The 23,100-nt window shown below is 37.7% G+C and overlaps 1 protein-coding gene across 3 annotated transcripts in view; it reads left to right on the forward strand.

Annotated features, from left to right (window-relative positions):
* The window catches only part of GRB14 (growth factor receptor bound protein 14), a 129,024-nt gene that overhangs the window by 101,769 nt on the left and 4,155 nt on the right, over positions 1–23,100 (forward strand). For all 3 annotated transcript variants that reach the window (XM_050752926.1, XM_050752927.1, XM_050752928.1), the window contains 6 exons: positions 10,730–10,840; positions 11,032–11,127; positions 17,622–17,702; positions 22,472–22,588; positions 22,679–22,751; positions 22,867–22,954. In XM_050752926.1, the coding sequence (XP_050608883.1) occupies positions 10,730–10,840; positions 11,032–11,127; positions 17,622–17,702; positions 22,472–22,588; positions 22,679–22,751; positions 22,867–22,954 (566 nt within the window). The remainder of the gene's footprint in view (positions 1–10,729; positions 10,841–11,031; positions 11,128–17,621; positions 17,703–22,471; positions 22,589–22,678; positions 22,752–22,866; positions 22,955–23,100) is intronic.

Below are 23,100 nucleotides of genomic sequence, written 5' to 3' on the forward strand. Positions count from 1 at the left end.
ATATTGATTCTATACATCCATGAGCATGGGATGTGTTTCCATTTGTTTGTGTCATCTATAACTTCTTTCAGCAATGTTTCGTAGTTTTCCTTGTAGAGTTCTTTCACCTTCTTGGTTAGGTATATCCTTAAGTATTTATTTTATTTTTTACAGCTATTGCAAAAGGGGTTGAGTTCTTGATTTGATTCTCAGCTTGGTCACTGTTGGTATATAACAGAGCTATTGATTTGTGTACATTAATTTTGTATCCTGAAGCTTTGCTTAATTCATTTATCAGTTCTAGAAGTTTTTGGGGGAGTCTTTAGGGTTTTCTAGGTATACAATCATATAATCTGTAAACAATGAGAGTTTGACTTCTTCTTTACCAGTTTAGATGCCCTTTATTTCTTTTTCTTGTCTGATTGCTCTGGCTAGGACTTCCAGTACCATGTTGAATAGAATTGGTGAGAGTGAGCATCCATTTCTTGTTCCAGTTGTCAGGGGGAATGCTTTCAGCATTTCCCCATTCAGTATAATGTTGGCTGTGGGTTTGTCATAGATGACTTTTATTACTTTAAGGTATGTCCCTTCTATGCCAATTTTGCTGAAATTTTTAAGCATAAAGTGTTGCTGGATTTTGTCTAATGCATTTTCTGCATCTATTGAGATGATCATGTGATTTTTGTTCTAAATTCTGTTTATGTGGTGTATCACATTTATTGACTTGCATTTGTTAAATTATCCCTCCATCTCTGATATATAACCCACTTCATCATGGTGGATTATCTTTTCAATATGCCATTGGATTCAGTTGGCTAGTATTTTGTTAAGGATTTTTACATCTATGTTCATCAGGGATATTGGTCTGTAGTTTTCTTTTTTTGTTATGTCCTTTCCTGGTTTTGGTATTAGGGTTATACTGGCTTCATAGAATGATATAGGGGTAATTCCCTCTTTCTCTGTCTTGTACAATAGTGTCAATAGGATTGGTACCAATTCTTCTTTGAATGTCTGATAGAATTTAGCTGTGAATCCATCTGGTCCTGGACTTTTTTTTGTTGGTAATTTCTTTTATTACCATTTCAATCTCACTGCTTGTTATTGGTCTGTTCAGTTTCTATATCTTCCTGGTTTAATCTAGGAGGGTTATCTTTCCAGAAATTTATCCATCTTCTCTAGGTTTTCTAGTTTATGTGCATAAAGGTATTCATAGTATCCTTGAATGATCTTTTGTTTTTCTCTGGTATTGGTTGTAATATCTCCTGTTTAATTTCTAATTGACCTTACTTGGATCTTCTCTCTTCTTTTCTTGGTTAATCTTGGTTAATGGTTTATCAATTTTACTTATCTTTACAAAGAAACAGCTTTTTATTTCATTTATCTTTTGTATTATATTTGTTTCAATTATATTTAATTCTGCTCTGATCTTTGTTATTTCTTTTCTTCTGCTGAGTTTGGGTTTGGTTTGTTCTTGTTTCTCTAGTTCCTTGAGGTGTGACCTTAGGTTGCCTATTTGTGCTCTTGTAGACTTTTTGATGTAGGCATTTAAGGCTATGAACTTTCCTCTTAGCACTGCCTCTCCTGTATCCCAGATGTTTTGATAGGTTGTGTCACTATCATTGTTCAGTTGAAAGAATTTTTTAATTTCCATCTTGATTTCATTGTTGACCTAACAATCATTCAGGAGCAGGTTATTTCATTTCCATGTATTTGCATGATTTTGAGGTTTCCTTTTGGAATGATTTCCAATTTATTACGCTGTGTTCTGAAAGAGTACTTGAAATAATTTCAATTTTAAAAAATTTATTGAGACTTGTTTTGTGGCATATCATAATGTCTATCTTGGAGAATGTTCTGTGTGCTGATGAATAGAATATATATTCTATTCATGTATTAGAATATATAGTTATTCTGTATATATAGAATGTATATTCTATTCATATATTAGAATATATAGAATATAGTTGTTGGATAGAATGTTCAGTAAATACCTTTTAAGTTCATTTGTTTTAAGGTATGGTTTAATCCATTGTTTCTTTGTTGACCTTCTGTCTTAATGACCTGCCTAGTGCTGTTAGTGGAGTATTAAAATTCCCCACTATTATTGTGTTGCTATCTATCTCATTTCTTTATGTCTAATAGAAATTGTTTTATAGATTTGGGAGCTCCAGGATTAGGTGCATATATATATTTAGGATTGTGATTTTTTCCTACTGGACAATTCCCTTTATCATTATATAATGTAACTGCTGTTGCTTTAAAGTCTATTTTGTCTGACATAAGAATAGCTATTCCTGCTATCTTTTGGTGTCCATTTGCATGGAATGTTTTTTCCACCCCTTTACCTTAAGTTTATGTGAGTCCTTATATGTTACATGAGTCTCTTGAAGACAGCAGATACTTGGTTGGTGAATTCTTATTTATTCTTCCATTCTGTATCTTTTAAGTGGAACATTTAGGCCATTTACAGTCAATGTTAGTATTGAGATGTGAGGTACTGAACTATTATTCTATTCATTGTGCTATTTGTTGCCTGAATACCTTGTTTCTTTTTTCATTGTGTTTTTGTTTTATAGGTCTTGTCAGCTGTGAGGTTTATTCTTTTTTTTGTAAGATGGTGATATGGTTTAGCTGTGTCCCCACCCAAATCTTGTCTTGAATTGTACTGTCATAATTCCCACGTGCTGTGTGTGGGACCCGGTGGGAGATAACTGAATCATGAGAGCAGGTCATTCCCATGCTATTCTCGTGATAGTGAATAAATCTCACAAGATCTGATGGTTTTATAAAGGGGAGTTTCCCTGCATAAGTTTTCTTGTCTACTGCCATGTGACATGTGCCTTTCACCTTCTGCTGTGATTGTGAGGCCTCCCCAGCCATGAGGAACTGTGAGTCCATTAAACCTTTTTCTTTTATAAATTTCCCAGTCTCATGCTGGTGAAGTATGTCTTTATCAGCAGCATGAAAACAGACTAATACAGATGGAGTCTTGCTCTGTCACCCAGGCTGCAGTGTAGGGGCACCATCTCGGCTCACGCAACCTCCGTCTCCCAGATTCAAGTGATTCTTCTGCCTCAGCCTCCCAAGTAGCTGGGATTACAGGTGCACACCATCATGGTAGGTTTTCTTTTATAGGTTACCTGATGCTTTTGCCTCACAGCTCTTAAGATTTTTTTCCTTTGACTTGGCTTTGGATAACCTGATGACTATTTCCCTAGGTGATGGTTTTTGTGATTAATTTCCCAGGTGTTCTTTGAGTTTCTTATATTTGGATGTCTAGATCTATAGTAGGCTGGGGAAGTTTTCTTTGATGATTCCCTCAAATATGTTTTCCAAACCAATTTCTTTTCTTCCTAGGGCATACCAGTTCTTAGGTTTGGCCATTTAACATAATCCCAAACTTCTTGGAGGCTTTGTTCATCTTTTAAATTCTTTTTTTTTTTTTTTGTCTTTGTTGGACTAAGTTGAAAGCCTTGACTTTGAACTCTGAAGTTCTTTCTTCTACTCGTTTGATTCTATTGTTGAGACTTTCCAGAACATTTTGCATTTCTCTTAGTGTGTTCTTTGTTTTGAAAAATTGTGATTGTTTTTTATTCATGCTATTTATATCACTGAAGATTTTTCCCTTCATAGCTTGTATCATTTTTTTTTTTCACTAAGTTGAACTTCACCTTTCTCTGGTGCCTTCATGATGAGCTTAATAATCAATCTTCTAAATTCTTTTTCTGACAATTCAGAGGTTTCTTCTTGGTTTGGATCCATTGCTGGTGAGCTAGTGTGATCTTTTAGGGGTATGAAATAACCTTGTTTTGTCATATTACCAATATTGTTTTTCTGGTTCCTTCTCATTTGGGTATGCTATGTCCGAAGGAAGATTTGGGGCTGAAGTGCTGCTGTTCAGATTCTTTTGTCCCACGGGGTGCTCCCTTAATGGGGTGCTCTCCCTTTTCCCCTAGGGATGTGGCTTCCTGAGAGCCAAACTGCAGTGATTGTTACTTCTCTTTTGGATCTAGCCACCCACTGGAGCTACTGGGCCTTGGGCTGGTGCTGGAGTGTCTGCAGAGAGTTCTGTGATGTGAACACAGGTCTCTCAGCCATGGATACTAGCACCTGCTCCAGTGAAGGTGGCAGGGGAGTGAAGTGGACTCTGTGAGGGTCCTTAGTTGTAGTTTTGTTTATTGTGCTACTTTTGTGTTGGTTGGCCTCCAACCCAGAGTTGGTGCTGTCAAGAGCACATCAGCTGCAGTAGTACAGGGAGGATCAGGTGGTGGATGGTGCCCTGGAGCTCCCAAAAGATTATGTCGTTTGTCTTTGGCTACCAGGGCAGGTAGAGAGAGACCATCAGGTGGGGCAGGGTTAGGCATGTCTGAGCTCAGACTCTCCTTGGGCAGGGCTTGCTGCGGCTGCTGTAGGGGATGGAGGTGCGGTTCTCAGGCCAATGGAGTTATGTTCCCTGGGGAATTATGGCTGCCTCTGCTGCATCATACAGTAGGTCACCAGAGAAGTGGTGGAAAACTGGCAGTTACAGGCCTCACCCAGCTCCTGCGCAGCCCAGAAGTTCAGGTTAGCTCCCACCATGCCCCACCAACAGCACTGAGTATTTTTCCAGGCAGCGGGTGAACAGGGCTGAGAACTTGCCCCAGGCTACCAGCCTCCCAAGTGAGAAAGCAAGCAAGGCTATCAGGTTTTGCACCTCCCGCCCTGCCACGGCTTCTGTACTGTGTTTGCACTCCTGATTCACCCCCTCCCCCAGGTTCTGTCTAGGAAACATTGAGTCAGTTGAAATTGTTACAAAGTTCAGCTGGAAGTTTCCTTCTTTCTGTGGTCTTTTCCAAGTTCCTCTGGCAGCCCTCCCCAGGGACCCCTGGGAGACAGTCAGAAAAGGCTTCCCTGGGGACCAAGAGTGCCCACAGGCTTTTCCTGCTGCCTTTTCTACCCTGTATTTCGCTCAACTCTAAATTTGTCTCAGCTGTAGGTAATGTCACATCCTTCTCCTGTGATCTGGACCTTCAGGTTCCCCAGTGAGGGTGTGTGTTCAGGGGTGGTTGATCCCCCTTTTCACAGTTTGGGTACTCGCAGTTTTTTGGCTGTCTTCTGGGCGCCCTGCAGCAGCAATCCATTTCCTTCAAAGGGTCTGTGGATTCTCTTGGCTTTCCTTGTATGTTCCTGCAGTAGTTCTTGGAGCAAAAGTTCACAATGTGAGTCTCCTCATGCTGTTCTGCCCACCAGAGTGGGAGCTGCAAGTTAATCCTGCCTCCTGTTCCTTTACTTCTCTTTATTTTGTGTGTGTTATTTTTTCTCCTTACATATATTGTAAATTCCTAGAGGAAGTTATGATGCTGTCATCAGGGATGAATAGATATATTTATCTACATACTTATATGTTTACCTATGCAATGGTTACATAGATATACATGTGAAGAAGTTCATATGCACATACATTATCACTTAAACATACATATGTATTCTACAGTGCTGCCTGTTTTCTGTGTCTAGCCTATGTCCATCATATTATATAGTCTTTGGCTGTAAGTGTTGACATTTTATGCAATGCATTGATGTCTTTCAAGTAAAAATTCTTTTGAGAGTTTTTATGGGTGGTTATTGTTATTCTATTTTCATGCATCTATAGTTGTCAGTGAAAGCACTGTTGCTTCTTTATGGGTTAAACTGTCTTTTTTCTCTAGCAATTTTTCAAACATTCTTATAAACATTGGCGTGCAGTAATTTCCCTGCTATATTACTAGGTGTGTTGAAATATAGTCTGCTAAATTTTGCTTGATTCTTAGCACACACATTCAATCTGAAAACTCATCTTTTTTTCATACTAGCAATGTACATCCATTATTTATTTGACTACTTCTTTTCCATTCTTGTTATATGATCTTTTGCATTTTTGTTAGGATTTTCTGTCTTGGCTAGTTATGACTTCAGATGCCCTATGGCTTGATTTATTCCAATCTCTGCCTTTGTATTCACATGGCCTTCTCCCTTCCTCTTTGTATGTCTCTTATAACAACATATGTCACTGGATTTTGGGCCCACCTGGATAATCTAGAATAATCTCATCTCAAGATCCTTAACTTAATTATATCTTCAGTGACCCTTTTTCTGAATTAAGGTTACATTTACAATTTCCTGGCATTAGGGCATGGGTATATTTTTTTGGGGGGTTACTATTCAACCCACTACAGAAAGCCATTGAAATGTTTGAAAAAGGGAGTGAAATTACCAAAAGAGTATCTTGAGATTAGTTTGGTCACAGGGAGCTTAAAAGATCAAGGAGAGCAAGATTGAAAGAGAGAAAAAGAGATTGAAGGGAAGAAGGCAAAGGAGGCAGAGAGGGAGGAGTGGAAGGGAAAGAGAGAGAGAGAAGTAGAGAGAGAGGGAATTGATTATAGACACAGATGCTAATTAGATGATCATTTCATTAATCCAGGTGGAAGCGATGGGGTCTAACCTAGGACGAGCAGTAGAGGGGAGAATAAAAGAATGGCCACAAGATTAAATGGCAAAAGGCCAGATTTGTGTGGCTGATTGATATCAAAGAAGAGGAAGCAGTTAAAAATGTTCTTAAAGATAAAAGAAAATTAAGAAATAGAAAATAAAAATAAACAGGAATAGCATATTTGCTAGAAGGTAATTCTCTTAGAAGACAAATAGCAATCTCAGTTCTGGATATATTTTATTGAGGATGAAGCCAACAAATGGCAATGCTCAAAACAGCTAATGATGGAGACCAGATGTTTGCGTAATGGTCTTAATAGGAGATATGGAGCTGGAAAATAGTTATACTTGACTTTTTCCCATATTTTCCCCCAACTGTTCTTGTATAGCTTCCTTCTTTCCCTCATACACAGTTTTCCTTTGTTGCTGTTCTTGCGTATGGGTCTTATGTGTGTGCATGTATTTCCTTGTGGTATGATGCTTCATGAGCCACTACCTGGCTACCATCTATGTTTGCTCAAGGCCCTGGGTCTCTACAGTCAGCACATAGTGAAGCCTGCCAGGCTTGTGTCCTTCTCTCAGGGCAGCAAGTTCCCCCAGTCCCTGGGTTGGTCTCAAGATGCCATCTGGGAGCCAGGGACTATCGCCAAAAACCTTGGAAATCAGCCAGGTGTGGTGGCTCACACCTGTAATCCCAGCACTTTGGGAGGCTGAGGCGGGTGGATTACCTGAGGTCAGGAGTTAGAGACCAGCCTCGCCAACGTGGTGAATCCCCATCTCTACTAAAAATACAAAAATTAGCCAGGCATGGTGGCACAAGCCTGTAATCCCAGCTACTTGGGAGGCTGAGGCAGGAGAATCACTTAAACCTGGGAGGCGGAGGTTGCAGTGAGCCAAGATCACGCCATTGCCTTCCAGCCTGGGCAACAAGAGCAAAACTCTGTCTCAAAAAACAAAAACAAATAAACAAACAAACAAAAAGCCTTGGAAATCTACCTGTTCCATTCTACTGTGGCTTAGCTGGCACTCAAACCACGAGACGCAGTCCTTCCCACTCTTCCCCTCGCTTTTCACTGGCAGAGGAGCCTCACCCCATGGTCACTATTACTACAAGTCCCCAGGGGGTACTGCTAGGGACTGCTGATGTTCATCTGAGGCCCAAGGGCACTTCAGTCATCTTGTGGTGAATGCCACCAGGTCTGGGACTCGCCTTTCATGGTAGTGGACTCCCCTCAGAGCATGTCCAGAAAAGTCATCCAAGAGCTGAGGCCCAGAACTGGGGAGCCCTCAGAACCATCCCAGTGCTCTACCCATCTGTGGCCGAGCTGGAATCGAACATACAAGACAAAGTCTCTTTTACTTTTCCCTCTGTTTTTCTCAAGCAGAAGGAATCTCTCACCATAGTCACCACAACTGGAAATGTGCTGGGTTTCACCCGAAGCCAGCATATCTTAGGATCTATCTTAGGGTCTCATCCAAGTCCCATGGATTACTACCTGGGTATCACTGCAGGTTATTCAGGGCCCAAGATCTCTTAGTCAGCAGGTGATAGATCCTGCCAGGACTGGGTTTTTCCCTTCAAGGCAGTGGGTTCCCTTCTGGCTCAGGCTGTGTCTAACAATGTCATCTGGGAGCTACTTTCTGAATGGGGGCCTCACAACTCTGACTGGTGCCCTGTCCTACTGTGGTTAAGCTGCTATCCAAGAAGTAAGACAGAATCCTCTTTACTCTTCCCTCTCCTCTCAAGTGGAAGGAAGGGATCTCTTTTTGGAGCCACGAGCCGTGTTGCCTGGGGTAGTGGGAAGGGTAGTGCAAGGACTCCTGTAGCCACCCCAGCTGTTAGTCACTAGCTTGTGTGCCCTCCAAGTGCGTGGCTTCCAAGCCCAGCTCATCACTAGGACTTGCCTAGGAGTTGCAGTCCTTGCAGCCTAGACTGCCTTTCATGTCTATTTAGGGCCACAGAGTAGTTTAGTCCACAGTTGGGAGGCTTGCCAGAACTCGAGTTCCAACTGCTGGGATGGGCAGTTCCCCTCTGGTTAGGGCTGGTCTAAATCCTCCCTCTATGGGTAGGTGTCAGCTGAGTTCAGTCCAGTTTTGCTTTCCACTGTGACAGGGCAGCACCGAGTTCAATGCAAAGTCTCACAGTTACTGAGCTCGCCCTCTCCCAAGTACATAGATTCTTTCTCCTGCTGAGGAACAGGAGAGGGGAGGTGCTGACAATTTAAGACAGTCTTTGCTACCTCCTTCAGTGCCTCTTTCAGTGATATGAAGGCCGCAGGGAGGACTGCCGGGGACTGCTGATGTTCACTTAGGGCCTAAGGGCTCTCCAGTCATCTTGGGTGAATGCACCAGGACTGAGACTCAACCTTCATGGTAGTGGGCTCCCCTCTAAAACCAGGTACTGTGAGTGCTCATCTGATTTGGTTCTTAGGAAGGTGTTTTTTTTTTTTTTTTTTTTTTTTTTTTTTTTTTTTGGTGTAGATGTTAAATTTGGTGTTCCTGCTGCGGGGAGGATAGGTAGAGCCTTCTGTTCAGCCATCTTGCTCTGCCCCTCCTAATGTCATATATGGCATTTCTACCTGGCAAAGAGACCATTTCCTATCCTTTTCTCTGAGGAGGTCTTGATTGGTTCTAAATTTAGTTGACCACTGCTGCAAGCCTTAAAAATGTGGTCAGGAATATATTTACAGAGAAATCTCTAAGTACCCTTCTCTCCACCTCCCCATGTCCGTACACATGGGGAGAGGTACAAATGTACACATACTTATATTTTGCTAACCATGCCAATTCGACTTCATAGCCTTGTAGTGCCAGTAAGCCTTAACATGTCTGCAGTGGTGGAACAAAAATCAATCAAGACAAAAAACTCATCATAATCTTATTGCCTTCCAGTGTTTCTCGAGCTACCTTCTACTCTCCTTTGAATAACTGAACTATATTGACTTCTACAGCATCAGCGGACAGGGATGGTTTTATTCCGTCTTCATAGATATCAAACATTTTTACCAGCAAATTAGTTTCTATCAAGGAATAAGATTTTTAAAGCCATATAAATAAGTGTACCTTTCTCCTTCCTCCTACCTTTTACCAAGGGTCCTATTCGGGGTCTTTTTAAAACAATTTTCTTTCCTGTCTTATTCTCCAATGGTGTTAGAAACTACAGTCATTCATTAGATTAAAATGCTTAAGAACAGTAACGTTCAGAGCAACTCTTGGTCTCCCAGTTATCAGAGGTGGAGTAATACCGGTAAATGACAATGAAAGATTCTTTTGGTTTTTGGATTTGAGTGGGGTTGCCTGTTTTGCTCAGTGTTCTTCTGTGGGGTGGTTTTTCTTTTCTTTTTTTTTTTCCACTGCTTCTCAAATTTTAGTGCTTATGAATCACCTGGGATCTTGTTAAAATGCAGATACTGATTCAGGAGGTCTGGGATGAGCCCTGAAAGTTTGCATTTCTAACAACCTCCCAGGTGATACTGATGCTGCTGGTCTGAGACCACACTACTAGCAGCAAGGTTTTAGAGAACAAACGCATTTTGGTCAGTTTTGATTATACATTCAACCTCAGAATTAAGCACTTCTCCAAGTTATTAACCTATCACAGAGTAATATGACCTAGTGATTTCCCATGACCAGTTTTAAATCTCATGGATTTCCCAGAGAAGAAATAGCTGTTCATGATTCCACTTTGTGTTGAAAATCAGAAACATTCCTCTGCCAGCTAATTTCCCTGAACTCATCTATCTGTACAGACTTTCTTTCCTCCTTTTGTGAAGTTAGAGATTCCTGCAGTCGCTGCTTCCTGTGACGTGTTCCGCTGTACACAAATGTGAGGGATGACTGTGTGTGAATGAAGCAGGAATCATTGTCTTGTTCTCTTTTATCTTCTCTAATGGCTATGGAAGCTCAAACCAACCTTCTCCCCTTTGTTGAGCTACCATTATTTGGAAGCTGGATGAGGAATACATTTCCAAAAGCCAATCTTTGCTAACTTTTTTCTCTCTCAGATTCCTTGAAATGGTGGTTACAGATAATCGGAAGTTTAAAACAGGACTTTATTTCTATTATTGGAAGTTAAATTATAAACAAAATTTTCACTTCTCAAATTAAATAAAATTGTATCCAGCTCCTGGTTAATTAAAGATACAGTAACTTAGATTTCTTTTCCTCCTTTTATTTTTGTGACATCATACTGAGCTTCTGTTGGTCATAAGTTTTTGCCCAAGGTATCAATTATATAATATAAACAAACAAAAAAGATAGTGCCAAAATATGTATCCATTTCAATACTTTTTTTTTTTTTAAGGAACCGCGGCATTTGCAGTTTTTCAGCGAATTTGGCAATAGTGATATTTATGTGTCACTGGCAGGCAAAAAAAAGCATGGAGCACCGACTAACTATGGATTCTGCTTTAAGGTACAGGCTTAATATTTTGATAGATGAATAAAGCAAGCCTCAGCCTTTTAGGTAAGCTTGAGTTTCTTTTAATTTCTTTTGAAAAGAGACAGCTTTCTCTTATATATAGGAGAATTTTAGTGGCTTTTATTTCAACAGGTGTTACCTTCAAGATATGCATTAACGATAAACAATGTGCTGTGGCCTTCTAGCCTAACAAAGCGGGAGGGCCCCGAGACCTGAAAATGCTCTGTGCGGAAGAAGAGCAGAGTAGGACGTGCTGGGTGACCGCGATTAGATTGCTTAAGGTAATCTCGCCGGAGGCATGAATTTCTATTAAATGCTGTGAGTACCATAAACGTTAGAAAATATCTGTAATTCAGAACATGAAGTCTCACTGGGTGGCTACATGAGAAAGAAGAAAAATAACCACCAAATGTGTATGTTTTTAAAATTCTAAATGATAAACATTTTGGAGTAGAATGGGATAACCTAATACATTTCTCTTTTATGTGTGGAGTAAGTATTCCATTTCTAGAAATGTTCTGATTTTTACTTTTGTGAAGGTATTACATAACCAGTATAATTAAATGAAATGTCTCCTATACAAGACTAAGTCTGCATTCTTAAAATGTTGCCAACAATCCAAGGTAAAGTGTATTTTAAAACGTGCCCACCCTTGCGATATTTAATGTAACTGTTTTGTGTTCGATTTGTGTTTTATGAATTGCTTTCTAGTTTAATAAGCATGACTCAAATTACTGTACAATTTTACTATGAATATATTTTTTAAACATCTACTCTTGTGCTAAGTGGAAATTACAACTTCCGTAAGCATAATTATTTGTTGCTGCTGAGCGATTTTGAAATGAGTAACAATATTCTAATGGTAGACGCTCATAGGAAATAAAAGCAGAACTGATTTCTTCCAGAATGTATAGAATGCACATTTATTTTCAAAAACTGTTTGCCAGTAAATTGAGCAAAACTTAAAATGTATACTTATAACAATTATCAACTATTTCCTTTTAAAGATACTGATTTGGTAGTCACAGTTAGGGAGGAAATTACAAAATTTTGTTGTTGTTGTTGTTGTTGTTGTTGTTGCTGAAAAGATACAATCCAAGCGATGTGCCTGTCCACATTAGTTAGTATTGCTGCTGCTGAAGCCAACATAATACATAATTTATTGTTATTACTAAATTTTTGGTTTAAAATAAGAGCATTTAACATTTTCTAAGGTACTCTTTATGATTTATGCCTAGGCACTAATTTAATTTGCCAATATAATGATTATGCATTTTACATGTATATTATGTATATGTAATCCTTTTCTTACTACAGGAAGATTTAGATTATTAACAATGAGTGTACTAAAACTAGCTTTTCAATATAGTTAGAAATGAAAATCAGAGCAGCTGGAGCATTGTGAAGTCCTTAGGTTCCCCCATTTCACTTACCCTGAAGAAGGGGATGCAGTAAACTTTTCAATTGATTTGTAGTTTGTATATTTTCCAGGTGTACTTTTTTTCTTCTGCCTTTGCCATTTTTACCTCTTCTGCTCTCTGTTGACTTCTTCCTACCATCCGACTTAAGAGAGATCAGGGTAAAGAAGGACAGAATGTCATAATCAGAATTATTATCATACCAGGTTTAGAAGAAAGTTTTATTTTGTATTCTTTCAATTTTTAAATTGAGGTAAAATTCACAAAATATAAAATTAATCACACTATTGTTAATGTGAATAATTCATTGGCATTTAGTGCATTCAGTTCCAAAACATTTTAATCACTTCAAAAGCAAACTCCATACCCATTAAGTGTTACTCCCAGACCCTATCAATCACTAGTTTGCCTCTGTCTGTGTAGATTTACCTATTGTACTTATTTCATGTAAATGGAATCATACAGTATGTGACCTTCTGTTTCTGACTTTTACTTAGCATAATGTTTTGTGTTTCACCAACATTGAAGCATATGTTAGTGCTTTATTCCTTTTTATGGCTGTGTACTATTCCATTGTATGTATAGCCCTCTATATCTATCTATATGTTGGATAAACACAGTCTATCCATTTTTTCACTGATGGACATTTAGGTTGTTTCTACCTTTGACTATTGTGAATAGTGCTGCTATGAATATGTGTGTATGTATTTGTTTGAGTACAGGTTTTCAATTTTGGGGGAATACCTGTAGTAATGAAATTGCTTTATGGTAATTCTATGTTTAGTTTTTTGAGAAATTGCCAAAATGTTTTTCCACAGTGGCTGAACCATTTTGCATTCCTACCAGTAATGCATGAGAGTTCCAATTTCTTCATATATTTGTCAGTACTTGTTATTTACTTTTTTTGGTTCCTGTTCTTGTTAATTATGCTCATTCTAGTAGATGTGAAGTGATATTGGAAGAAAGTTTTAAAAAACGATTTAAATGAAGCTTTTTGTTTAACTGTGAAATTTACATTCTTTTGCTGTTTTGGCAGATAGCCACTATGTTTACTTCTTTATGAGAGGTTTGCTTGTTTTTTAAATATTCTGCTGTTAAAATCACCTGAGAAGCTTTCTGAATTTACATGTGGTCCCCGCCCCATCCTTAGGGATTCTGAATAAGAACTACTAACTTTGTCCAGCCATCCAATTTTAACAGATAAAGAGGCTGGTACTCTTTGGAAGGCTCTACTCCATCAAGAGTTATGGTAGAGAAAATTACCTTGTGGTTTTTGGTTTTCTCTGTTTTCAAAACTGGAAATCAGGCTAGACTGCAAGGGGGATGTTCTTTAACCTTGTTAACCCATCTTCCTCTCTTCCTCCCTTGGGCTTAAGGTTTGACACCCAGCACAGAAGCAGGTGGTAAGCCTACTTCGTTTAATCAACATTTCACTTAATCTGAGAAGCTATTGGTTTTTACCAGGATACATCACTATTTTTATTAGCATTAGAAGGAAAAAAAATGATGCCAAGAAAATGATGACATGATGCTTTCATATCACTTATAATTTTTGTTTTATTTATTGAGATAGTTATGTTAGGTTTATTTAAACCTAGATTTTGTAATTTAATCACTTTTGTTTGCACACATTCAGATATATATATACACACACACACACACAGACATAAATGTATTTTACACATACACATATATATGCATTAAGTATATACACACATAAATATAAAATAACATATATAAGTAGAATGCATTAATTGAGGTATCTTTAAAACTTCTTCATATTCTGGCCGGGCGCGGTGGCTCAAGCCTGTAATCCCAGCACTTTGGGAGGCCGAGACGGGCGGATCACGAGGTCAGGAGATCGAGACCATCCTGACTAACACGGTGAAACCCCGTCTCTACTAAAAAATACAAAAAACTAGCCGGGTACGGTGGCGGGTGCCTGTAGTCCCAGCTACTTGGGAGGCTGAGGCAGGAGAATGGCGTGAACCCGGGAGGCGGAGCTTGCAGTGAGCTGAGATCCGGCCATTGCACTCCAGCCTGGGCGGCAGAGCGAGACTCTGTCTCAAAAAAAAAAAAAAAAAAAAAAAAAAACTTCTTCTGAATCATTTTCATCTCAGAGTCACAGATACCTGTATTTTCCACAGGATATGGCATGGGGCTGTGTTCCACTAACATTGTGTATATAAGGTTTGATGCTGGTGATTTCTTAATCCCACCAAAGGTATCAGGCAATGACAAATCACTAGGTCCATAGTGAATATAAGATGTTATAGATTATAGGATGCAGTTAAATTTGTAGATGTTAAATTTTGAAATGCACATCTAAAAATGGATGAAATACACTAAAAACTTTCTTTAATTCTTCCATTTCCATGATGTTAGTTCCTGGAAGAATGTTCCCTTCTCACTATTTTTTCTCATCTTAACTGTTCTTAAGGCATCTTTCAATCACAGATTCCCATGAAAGATGCTTCATTGTGTTGGTTTTCTACGACTGCTGTAACAAATTACCGCCAGGGTAGTGACTTAAAGCAACATAAATTTATTGTTCTTTAGTTCAGAAGCCTGAAATGAGTCTTACTGGATTAAATCAAGGTGTTGGCAGAGCTGCATTTCTTACTGAAGGCTCTAGAGGAGAATCCAGTTACCTTGTTTTTTGGCAGCCTTTAAAATCCCCCCCGACTTCTTGTCTGGGGGCCCTTTCAACGTCTTCAAAGCCAACACTGTCACACCAAGTATTTCTCACACTGCCATCTCCCTGGTTCTGCCTCTTCTGCCTCTCCCTTCCACTTATTAAGGCCCCTTGTGATTACACTGGGCCCACATGGATAATCCAGGATCATCACCCCACCTCACAATCAGCTGATTGACAACCTTAATTCCCTTTTTCCATGCAGCTTAACATAGGCTCTGGAAATTAGGATGTGGACATCTTTGGGGGACCATTATTCCACCTACCACATCCGTGTTTCCTGTTCATTTCAATAATGGCGAAGCTTTTCCAGATGAGACTGAAGAGGGAGGAGGCATCTGTGAGGCCCCTTATGTGGAATCTATGAGAACCCAAACAGGAAAGAGATGATATGATCTCTTTTACACTATAAAATATCCAGATCACAGGAATCCAGGGCTTACTCCAGGTCTCACAACACAGACACACCTGTGGCATTCTAATGGTGGAGTGAGTTGGCTTCCCTGGCAATTTCTTGTCAGCAGGGCTCTTCCTGTTGGATCCACCTGGCTGGTGCAGCTGGGCTCGCCAGATGGTAGAAGTGTCTCTAACACGTACTTTGTTTTCTTTTGTTGTCTACTGTGTTATTTCCAGAGTTTACCATTGTACTTAGTGGGGATGAACAAGGAGATATTATCTTGGCTGAACTGGGAGTGCCCTCTTTTTTCATCACACACCACTTGTTAGATACAACCTCCCACCAAGAATTTGGCCACTTGTTTTATTCTTATGTCCTTTTCTTTTATATGTACATTAAGTCTTCATATGGATCAGATGGAGACTCTCGTTTTCTCTTTGGATAAATTCTAATTACACATAGAATTATAGAATATCTGAGACTTAGACAATGGGAGATTTTCTTATGTGTGATGTGCTAGTTATATGTTGTCTCTTTTCCTTCCCTTTCAATTAGCACTCTGCTAGGTCCTCCCTAACATATTTTGGTCCCCTATCTGCCCCGCCATAGGATGGGGAAATGTTAAGGTGACCCCCGCCCTACCTCTTGTCCAGAGTTAAATGCCTACTAAAGACCTCCAGCAGCACAGAGGCAACTACCTAACACTGCAGGTACCAGGGACAATACATCTTTGAAGAAAACAGACTTATTAGTAGGTAGCAGGCTTTTCAATGCAGATAAATAAAAGGTGGCCAAGCAGCATGTTTCTTGTGAAAATGTTGGTTTGAGGTTATTATATATTCTCCAAAATGAATTTGACTAGGAATTAAGCTCCTCTGCCTTCTTTTTAAAGCTATTGTAGGCTTAGAGTTGATTTGAAATAAATTTCATTAGGTCCCATTAATGTCAATCAAACCTTAAATTAAAAAATAATTTTTAGAAGTTGGGAAATAATTGGATAAGAAGTCAACACAGAGAATTTTAAATGAGTGTGGGTTTGCCTTCATGTTAAAAGCAAAATCTTGAAAACAGTGACTCCTCTAGACCCCCTCTGATTTTCTTTTTTTTCTTTTTTTTTTTTTTTTTTTTTGCCTAATTACCAAATATATCCATTGTGCTAAAATTGCTTTTAAGGAAATAGTCTTTAGTAGAAAAACAGCTCTGTTGGAATGTTTAAATAGAATTTATCCTTCGGGTAAGATTTGCTTCCGTGGTGTCTATTTAATCTCTTTCATATAAAACCTAACTTTTAAGTTCATTGTGGGCTCTATGAAATGGACAGAATTGCAGAATATAGGGGAAAAAAGGCTGTTTATTCCATTGTTTTCTGTTTCTTTTCTTTCTTTTCTTTTCTTTTTCTTTTTCACAAAATAACTTAAACCTAAAGGAGGTTAGCTTCCAAATTCAGATGTGGAAAACTCCAGGACAAGTTTGGTCTTGGCAGTTGGCATTCTTACTGTTTTTCAAACAAATAATCCAGTTATAATCCAGACCTGTTTTCCAATTCTGTCCTGCCAGCTCAGTCCATACGATGCTGCCTCCTGAAAGTGAAGACACTGAAATTTTTATCTTCTGCCACTTATATTGTACCTGGAAACCTTTTGTTTGAAATCAGCTTGATTCCCCACTATTTTGGTTTCCCTGAATTTGAAGTAAAACATTAATAATGGTATTAATAGTTTTGATATGAGGATGCTATATTGTCGATAATTTTCAACATAGGGCCATGTTTATGGATTTACCAAAGAGGGAAAGTAAATCATTAGTCGTTCGTCAGAGAGGTACAATAAATTTTGCACAGTGTTGCTTAGCATGCATGTGAACTTTTTGGAATCTTTGTACCAGAAAGCACATCACCCTTCCCAAGTGAGTTTTTTTTTGTTTATTTTTTTTTTTTTTTTTTTTTTTTTATCATGACGCAGTGTACTACTCCAGATAGTTGTGGTACAATTTGGTGCTAAGAATAATGAGTAGAAATGTCAGCTCCAGACCTCTGTACAGGTGAGCTGGACTTTAAGTTGTAGGTCTAAGTAAAAGACTTCAACTGTCTTTTAAAATATATTATTGTAGGGCACTAGAAGTTTATCTTTCAACATTTTGGTTGCTTTACTTGTTTGCTTTAATTCTTTTTATATTTATATTGTATAATTGATGAAAGTGTTGATTTTCATAAATTATCAGATTAGTAAAAGTGGTGGGAATGTGTTTTATTTATTTATTCTGCAGTATGGCATGCAGCTGTACCAGAATTATATGCATCCATATCAAGGTAGAAGTGGCTGCAGTTCACAGAGCATATCACCTATGGTAAGGACCAAATTCTTGAGCCTGTATTTTATTTTACATTTATATTATATTCATTTAAATTACACTACATAACAGTATTTTATAATAATTTACATTACTGTCTGTTAGTTAAGTAATTCTTTGGCACCATTCTAGTATAATGTTACATTGAATTTTTTATTCTTGGATTTTATTTGTTTGCTACCTATGTGATAAAATCATATCATTATACATAAAGTATTTAATAAAACATATGATAGTATATGTTAAAGTTTTAAATATTTGAAAGAATTATGTGTCTTTCTCTGTCATTACAACATTTGAAGATTAGATCTTAAAAATATAATTTACAGAACATGTTCTTTGGCATTTTAGCTTATGTTTTGTTAATTGTTGGTTTTGATTGTGGTTTCATTTTTTTATTTTAATACTGATTCTGGGATTGTCACAATCTAGTATAAAGATGCCAGTGATTTGGAATTTTAAAAGCTACAGTATACACATGTGAGCTCTTTTGCATTTTGGCTTTCTAACAGTAATTTTTTTAAGTTCCAGGTCCTTTAAAAGCAGACTGCTTTCCAGGAAACCCAAAAACCGCAAGCCAAAATATAGGTCGTGTGTTACATTAACTCTAGCACTGCTTTTCAGACTTATACTAAACGTAACTTGGATATTTATTTGCAGACACACACAGGCACATCTTTTTCCTTCTTTAGGATCTAATTTTAATTTCGTGTGCATTAACATAAGAAATGTATTTCTGAACTTAAGATTTATGTTCTGCTATTTTCGCTACACTCCTTAAGATAGAGTGTATTAGGAATTCAGATGTATGCACATGTGTTACAAATCAGTTAATGTGCATTTTTTTAAAAATCTACATTTTCACTTAGGTTAAAAATATGCTCTTCATGGATGTGACCAGGGAAGGTGCATTTACCCCACGTGTAATATAGTAGATGAAATGCTCTGTTCTAGGAATGAAGCATGAAATAATGTTGATTATGAAACCTGATAGACTATATAGAAAAAGAACCCCAATTTTGTAGTTGCATCGCTTTAAGTTATGGAAGAATAACTTTTCATCTTTGTGTGGTATTACTTTTAAGTTCTAAAATAAGAAACTAAGGAACACAGTGAAGTTTTATAAAAGCAATCATGTTAGGATGAATATTTTTACATTTTTTCAGCTTACTTTTATCTTTCATTTCATATGTATATAAGAATAATAATGAATTTTATTATATTAATCCTTTCCTAAACTCCTCCAAATTTCTTTTAGAGTCCAAAGTTATTAGGATGAACATATTAATAGCAGCCAAATATTTGGAGGCAATTATTGTTTAGTGTCCTCTTAATCATAGAAAAAATGGTTATAAAGGAAGTTCTTCCCATTCTCATCACCTTCAGCATACGTGTGTGGTATTACCCTTGCCTTTTTCCATTGAAAGTGATGCTGCTGTTGATCAAGATGTGGATGACAGTTTAATTAGTGTGACTTTCCTTGTTCAGTGCCGGGTAGAGGAAGAGATACTCCTTGAGTGAGTTTGGTTGGGAATAGTGGTTGTAGGATGCAGGTGCCTGTGTGGTAAAGACCTATCATGAGTGGCAGTTATCATAATCAGACACAGTAGTATGTGAGAATTACATCTTTAATATTATTAATTTACATGAAGGAAACTTAGAAGTTTTGGGAAGTAGTTGTGTTGACTTTGGTGTCGGTATAAAATCTCACTTTTCCAGATTATTTGGGAAGAATCAGGGACCTAAACGGTGCCAGTACTCTTTACCAGCCTTTGTTGCTTTTCATCCAGGCACTATTTTCAGCGATTAACACATAAGTTTTTAGTATACATTTTAGTATAAAACTTTAGTTATATTTTTAAAGGAACAATATTCTTTTCTTTCTTTTCCTAACTTTTCCAGGTATACATTTTGAGAAAGGAAATGAGAAAAAACTTCCCAAACCGTAATGAACATCTTAGCTATATATAGCATGTAACAGCCACCCCATCAGCCTTTGAAGTGAGAATCAATCAGCAGCAGACATTTCAGGAAGCCAAATATGTTTGGTCCTTTTTAGGGAAAACAAAAGATTCATTTAAAGGAACATTTATCAATATTGCCCTGGCTAGAGTGAGGGGATGGAGGTTTGGAGAAGGCGAGTCTACTGAAGCTCTTTTTATTCTTCACTTTTGACCTGAGGATAAACATTCTAAACCGCAATTTCTTCACTGTATTTCCCACTCTATGGAACATAAAAGAACCCTACACCAGACATATCTGTTACTGCTTTTACCATAAGCTGCCTGTGTGACTTTGGTCAAGTCACTGGTATCCTGCAGTGTAAAATGAGGGTGATGGTTGTATAATCTAGAAACCATTGCATTTCTGATGTCTGTAGCTTTGTATAAAGCAAATGAGAGAATAATATCTGAAGAAATTTTGTGCCTTCTTGCTAATGGTGGCACTGTTAGTTTATCTAAATCCTTCAAATGGGATGATACTGGTTGTCACCTAGCCAAACTGCCTGAAAAACCATTTTATGTGCAGCCTCACTAAGAATGAGTAGATGTGATCTCAAAGTGTGGGCTGGATAATCCAGGGTATACCCAGACCTATTTTTTTTTTTTCTTAAAAAGAAAGTCATGCCATTAAAATCATGGACCTATTTTTTAGGGCTTGCCCTGCTCATCTCCTAAGAAGGAAGAGCTAGAAAAGGGGACAAGTGTTGGAGAAATATAACCAACTCTGAATGTTATCAACATCGCTTTTCTATGTGAAAGAAACTGAGCTGAAAATGACCTTTTGAGTTTGTCAGACTCTGCTTTACTTCCATTTCTTTGTCCACCAATGATAAACTATTAATTTTTCATCCACTACCTGCCATTCAGTAGAAAACATTTGCTATAGTCCTGTGTTTTCCCTTAATCTAGTTAATGTAGCAAATGAAAATGTTCCTTATTTGTAGTGTCATCTTCTTATGTATGTCAAGTAAATAGGGAACACAGGATCTTGTTTTATTTCCTGGCCTGCTATACTAGAGGGAGAAAAATAGGACAACTGATTATGTTTATTTTTTTCTTCATATAATGGTATTTTTATGTTGCCAGGGAGTTGAGATTACAGAACCTACCTTGGCATGTAAAGGGAGAGATATTATAAGGATAAAGCTGTTATGACTGAGGAAACTTACTCTGCAGTTTGGGCAGGTGGATGCTTTTCATTAATGTCAGCAAAGCACGAGTATATCCGACTGGTCTGCAGACCTGCACAGAAGCTCACGGGGTGAGAAGGGCAAACTAAGGTGTGACAGCAAATAGAGATTACAGAGACAGCATCTGTGTGGAAAGAGCAGCTGTCAGTTAGAAAGGCTCCTGTAACAAATGAAAGATTGCATGCCAGATCTCTAGAAATACAGATGGACCATAATAAGATTGTAGGCCACTACAGCATAGTTTGAAGAGAAAATTACGAATGCTAATAAAGTGGAATATGTGATGCAGTGATAAAGGAGTCCTAACTTTTTTGTCGATAAGGTTTTGTTTGAAGCCCACATTTGACTATAGTCTGTGTAACCAAGCCAGGTATAGCGGAATCCACATAAAGAGAGATAAAATGTTTTTAAGCCAGGGGGCCCCAGATGCAGTCTGGCTAGTGGTTTACTATTATAACTCCACTTTGGGTTTTGCTCTTCTATTAATTAGTAGAAAATAACTGTTATTTTCCATGGGTGTGTTCAAATTTTTTTCTTTTGGAGAATTTTAATTCCTTCTTGATGTTGTATGCACTGAGTGGGATTCTTGACTAAGGATTTTAACAATGGGCTTTCTTAGGATTCATGACTTGTTGTGGGATGGCATACTTGTTAAAAGATGGTTATAAAGTAGAGCCCCAAACAAACAAAAAGGAAAAATAAGATCCAGGTTTTGCATATTTTACTTTCAACTCAAATAATATAAATACATGAAGTAATTAGCAAAGACAATGACTTTATCACTTGTTTAAACTAAGTTTCTTTAAAGTTACCTTCTATGAGTTTTTATTCAGGCTATTTTTGCAGCCTGCATGTAGCCAGATGTATTCTCACAAGATGAAAATGTGTTCATATGTTAACTCATGGAAATTTTAAGATTATGGGATTATCGGGATTATTCTTTCTCTAAATTTTATTTTCTAAGATGAAAGTTGATGTGATAAACTTTTAAAATACATATTCTAGTTTGCTCCATAATAAAACTCATTAAAAATATGAGTATTATTTCTCAAGAGATGTATGTCAATCTAAGTTATAACTTTTGTGTATCTTGAATCTTAAAAACTAGTTGCTTCATAAGTAGATGGATTTGACATTTAATTGATGACTGATGGATCTCAAAGCTTAATGGAGAGATCAGTTCAGAAACTGTATCTTTTTAACCATGGGAAGAGCTATTCCTTTCTAAATGTAAGTTTTCCCATTTTACCAGAGAATATGAAAAGATAAGTTTGTTTTAGAAGAAAGACATGCTTTAAAAGCTTTTAATCTGTTTATTCAACTCTTCAGATACCTTAACAAATTACCATTTAGCTTATTTAACAAAAATATTTTATAGCGCCATTGTATCTTGAATATGTATTTTCACTTTAAATTTTCTGCTAGCCACTTTGGGCACTGCCTTCTAGAATGGAAATGTACTGCCAGAAAAACACTGAGAGAAAAACACTGAAATTGACAAGCACTTTCTATTTCTTTGAAAGATAACTTTCAAATAATATTTTCATGATTCAAATGTGTTTCTTTTTTCCAGAGAAGTATATCAGAGAATTCCCTGGTAGCAATGGACTTCTCAGGCCAGAAAAGCAGAGTTATAGAAAATCCCACTGAAGCCCTTTCAGTTGCAGTTGAAGAGGGACTCGCTTGGAGGGTACAAGTAGCTTCACGTTCTTCAAAATATTTATGATTTCAGTTTGTTTCACCTAAAAACTTGAAATCTGTTTTCCCCTTCCTTGCTCAGAAAAAAGGATGTTTACGCCTGGGCACTCACGGTAGCCCCACTGCCTCTTCACAGATCTCTGCCACAAACATGGGTATGTCTGTTCATAGTCATTGCCACTGAGTAGACGGATAGATGTGGAAAGGACATGTAATGAGATTGCAGTCATCTCAAACAAAGCTTTGCATTCATCCATCTTATTTCTTTAGCTATCCACCGGTCCCAGCCATGGTTTCACCACAAAATTTCTAGAGATGAGGCTCAGCGATTGATTATTCAGCAAGGACTTGTGGATGGGTAAGTTTGGTATTTTTAATTTTGAGTACTTGTGATTTGGATTTCTCCTAGAAGCAGTAATTATTTATTCCACAGCCACAAAGAGTTCTTGATTTGGGCTTATCATAAAACAGAAGTGACATTGTTCTGTAAATGAGGTTGTCATT

This window comes from Macaca thibetana, chromosome 12 (genome assembly GCF_024542745.1).
Source record: "Macaca thibetana thibetana isolate TM-01 chromosome 12, ASM2454274v1, whole genome shotgun sequence".
Lineage (NCBI taxonomy): Eukaryota > Metazoa > Chordata > Mammalia > Primates > Cercopithecidae > Macaca > Macaca thibetana.